At 67.8% G+C, this 3,925-nt stretch overlaps 2 protein-coding genes across 2 annotated transcripts in view; both read left to right on the top strand.

The window, feature by feature from the left end:
* The window catches only part of CTSD (cathepsin D), a 7,284-nt gene extending 6,404 nt beyond the window's left edge, over positions 1-880 (top strand). Inside the window, exon 8 of the mRNA XM_015588908.2 lies at positions 52-880. Within this exon, the coding sequence (XP_015444394.1) occupies positions 52-219 (168 nt within the window). The 3' untranslated portion in view covers positions 220-880. The remainder of the gene's footprint in view (positions 1-51) is intronic.
* Positions 881-3,216: 2,336 nt separating this feature from the next.
* Positions 3,217-3,925, top strand: part of IFITM10 (interferon induced transmembrane protein 10) — a 10,077-nt gene continuing 9,368 nt past the window's right edge. The window contains exon 1 of the mRNA XM_015588667.2: positions 3,217-3,222. Within this exon, the coding sequence (XP_015444153.1) occupies positions 3,217-3,222 (6 nt within the window). The remainder of the gene's footprint in view (positions 3,223-3,925) is intronic.

The following is a 3,925-nucleotide window of genomic DNA, read 5'->3' as shown; positions in this document are numbered from 1 at the left end:
GGGCGGGCAGGGCCGGGCGGTGGGTGGTGACGCTTCGGTGGCCCTCCACAGGTGTCACAGGGAGGGAAGACCATCTGCCTGAGTGGCTTCATGGGCATGGACATTCCTCCGCCTGGCGGGCCGCTCTGGATCCTGGGCGACGTCTTCATTGGCCGCTACTACACCGTCTTTGACCGCGACGAGAACCGCGTGGGCCTGGCTGAGGCCACCCGTGTGTAGCCGGTGCACCCGCTGGCCGAGAAGGAAGTGTCCCGTTGGAGGCGGCGGCCGCCCCGCCCTCCCCCACCGCACACACTCGCCCGTTCACAGTCCAGCTGTCGGGAGGCCGCCGGCCTGATGGGCCATGGTTTTGTTCTGTGGTTTCCTCTCCCCAGATTCAGAATGCTGCCCGCCCGCCTGTCCGTCTGTCTGTCTATCTGATGGAGGGGTGGGCCCGGGAGCTACCGGTAGGCCCGCCAGGCTCAGTGCCTGTCGCTCGTCTGAAAGACCCAGCTCGGCTTGGTGGCCAGTCAGTGTGCGTCCCAGGCCCCTCCCCCCGGACTTCCTGCCCCCTCGGGGGCCTGGCTGCTCTGGCCGGGCCTCTGCACCGGGCCGTTCTCTCCGTCCCTCCAACGAGCCTGGGGCCCGGAGCTGGGTACTGCCACCCCACCGAACCCGTTTGTGTGTCCAGCCCAGTGACGAAGGGGGACCAGAAGGGCTAGGAGGGGACAAAAGCCAGCCTTGCGAGGCCTGAGGGTTATCCTGGGGCTCAAGCCCATCCAGGAGGACATTGACTGGCCCGGGGTGGGACAGGAGGGGAGGGGGGCTTCTCTGTGGCTGCCTGCACTTGACCAGCAGGAAACCGAAGTCGACATGAAAATACAGTTCTTGGTTCTCTCTCTGTGTTGGCGTGTTTTGTTTTGTGCTTGGCAGGGCAGGCGGCTTAAACCCAGATTGGGGAGGAGCTGGGCGATGGCTGCGTTTCGGAGGCCAACTCAGCCGTGGGGCCTCTGGTGGTGCCCTGCATCGGGGACCCTGGTGGCTGGCAGGGCCCGGCATGGACCTCAGCCTGGAGCAGTGACCAGCAGGATGGTGCTGGATGCCATAGGGCGGCCGCCTGGGGTTTTTGCTGAGGCGTGATTCCCCAGAGGGGTTCTCGCCCTCGGAGGGGACCCCAGCAGCAGAGTTCAGTGCTCCCCGGTGCCGTGCCCACCCCACTGGGGGCTAGCGGGGTGTGGGCAGCCTGTCTCCGTGTGGAAGTCAGGCCAGTGCTGAAGCAGGCCTGCCTGGGGTCAGTGACACCCTGTGCCCAGGGCTGGATCTCTGGGCAGGGGTGTCTGCCCCGATGCAACTATGTGGCCAGGAGGGTTTGAGGGGTGGATAGGAGTTGGGGTACTTGGCGGAGAGGCGGGGCCCCCTCTGGGGCTCCTGCTCGGAACCCACCCCCTGCAGGTGTAGGCATTCGGCAGATGTGACGTTTGTAACTGTCCCGGTACCTATGCAGCCTACAGGGCTGTGGCCGTCACTGGCCTGGCCCCAGGGCATTTGGGGCGATGGTGCCCCCCACAGAGCCTTCTCTGGGGAGCGGTCCACCAGAATAGCAGGGCGGCTCATGCACATGCGCCTGGGGTGTCTGTCCTCTGCCTGAAACTCGAGCAGCGCCTGGCAGGGTTCCTGGGAAGACGAGTCATCAAAGCTCCGTGCCCTGGGGGCCTGGAGGGCAGGGCCACTGGGAAGGGGGCAGCCCCCCGCCCTGCCCCAGGCTCTGTCTCCTCTGCTCCCTCAGGCTCCCACCCACCAGGCCGGCATGGCCCTCAAGGCACCTGCCCCCCCAGATCTACCCCACGGCTCCTGTCCCCCCAACCCCCATGCTCTGGGACCCTCTCAGGATCCCCTCCTCTGGAATGCAGCTGAACCCCACACTCTCTGGATGAGGCCGAGCCCCCAGCCCCCAATCCGGGATCAGGGTCATTCATTGCTCCTGCGTGGAGCCTGGGGACCCACGGCCGCCCTGCTCTGGGCTCCAGCCTCCCTGACCCCACCCCAAGCCTCCGGCCTCTGCCCTGGACGTGAGTGACCACAGGGCACTCGTGACCACGTCTGCCACCCGCCTGGAGGAGCCCACACAGTGCTGGCTCTGGCCCTGGCTGGCTCACCCTGCTCTGCACCAACTCAGCAGGCTGGGGGAGCAGGGGTTCCTGCCCTGTACCCCTGCCTGGGGACACCCTGCCCAGCTCCGCCCCTTCACTCAGGGTGGAGGCCGGTGGGGGCTGCTGTACCTCCCGAGGTGGGCCTGGGGGCCTCGAGGCTGCCTCAAGGTGGTCTGCAGGAGAGAAGCGTGATGCCCCCTAGTGCCCCCTGCCTGCTGCCCAAGCACCAGCTGGCCTGGTGTGCAGAGCAGGCCCCACAGGCCGCTCCTGCAGCCCCACTGTGCGGCGCAGCCCAAGGCAGAGCCTGTGCTGGGTGAGCCAGGCCTGGCCCCAGAAGCCTGCCGCAGACACCAGGGAGATGGTGCGGGGCGCAAGGCCACACACAGGCCTGGACGGCACCCCAGGCTCAGCCCGAGATTGGAATCTGGGTGTCCCCAGCCAGGTGCTTGGGAGGGGGGCAGTGGGCGTTGGAGGAGGGGAACGGAACCCTGGCTCCTCGCAGGCCCGTCCACCCTCGTGCCCGAAGGCCCTGGTGTGGCCAAGCTTGGGGGATCCCTACTCACGGGGTTTAGCACCATCCTTAAGGCTGACTGTGCTGGGGGTTCCTGACAAGCTGTGGATGAAGCTGTGCCGGGGAGAGCAGGAGTGGGGGGCCGGGCTGGGCAGCAGGGAGGCTTACAGAGGGGGTGGGACCCGTCCCAGGAGACGGGTTCAGAGGGGGCTCAGGCTCAGAGTGCACAGAGTTTCAGGGAGAATGGGGGTTCAGGGAGGACTGGGCGGGACTCGGAGGGAAGGGGTTCCTGGGAAGGACTCAGGCCCAGTGGGGAGGGTCGTGGGGAGAGGGGGAGACGGGTTGAGGCAGAGCCCAGCATGGCCGGGGCCTCTGGGTGGACAGGGCAGGCCGTCACACTCGGGGCGTCTCCAGGGGGCCGGGGTCGGGGACTTTGGAGGGTCTGGGCTTGGTGGGGGCCAGCAGAGGGTGAAGCGGGCCCAGCTCAGAGGGGGCAGCTTTGTGGTGGGGGGTCTGGGGGAGGCAGAGGCCGTGGGGCTTCGCCACGATGGGGGGTACCACTGGGACTTCTGCAGGATGGAGGTCAGTTGGGACGACGAGTTGGAGACCAATGAGAGAGAGCGAGCCTGGGCGTGGTGGGCTGGATGGAGGGGCCAAGGCTGCGAGGGCAGCACAGGGCAGGTGGCCTGGGGGTCGGACCACCCATGGGGGACAGGTCTCGTGGGACTGGCCAGGCTTGCAGAGAGGTGGGCGGGTGAGTGGACGGAGCGCCAAGGAGGCAAATGTCACTGGGGCTTGGAGGAGGACACCCAGCCGCATGGCCAGGGGGGCCACTCGGTGAGAGGCCTGGACTTTGTGGGGCTCGGGGGCTCGGGGTTGGGGTCAGATTTGGGGAAAGGAGGGGCAGGGTCTCCGAGGCTCAGCGGGGAGAGGGGGCTTTAAGAGTGGCCTCGGGGGCAGGGGCGGGAGAGGACTGGGCTGGGGTGGGCACCAGGGTGGGCTTGGTGAGGTGCCCGGCCCAGGGGGAGACAGCAGTGGCGGACCTGAGGGTTGCGAGGGGTCAGACACTCAAGAAGGACCTGGGCCTGTGAGGGCCTTGGCGGGGGCAGGGTGTCAGGAGGAAGGGACTCTCTGGGGACCAGTGGGGGGACCAGCTCCACATAGGCCTGGGGCTGAGCGAGGGGGAGGGGCGGGCAGTGGACTGGGGTCCGAGCGACGGGTGGCATGGGCACGCAGCCGGACGCTGCCGGGGCCCATCCCTGGCCATCTCTGCTCCCCCAGGGTC

This window comes from Pteropus alecto, unplaced genomic scaffold (genome assembly GCF_000325575.1).
Source record: "Pteropus alecto unplaced genomic scaffold, ASM32557v1 scaffold43, whole genome shotgun sequence".
Classification (NCBI taxonomy): domain Eukaryota; kingdom Metazoa; phylum Chordata; class Mammalia; order Chiroptera; family Pteropodidae; genus Pteropus; species Pteropus alecto.
This window is presented reverse-complemented; position numbering and strand designations above follow the sequence as displayed.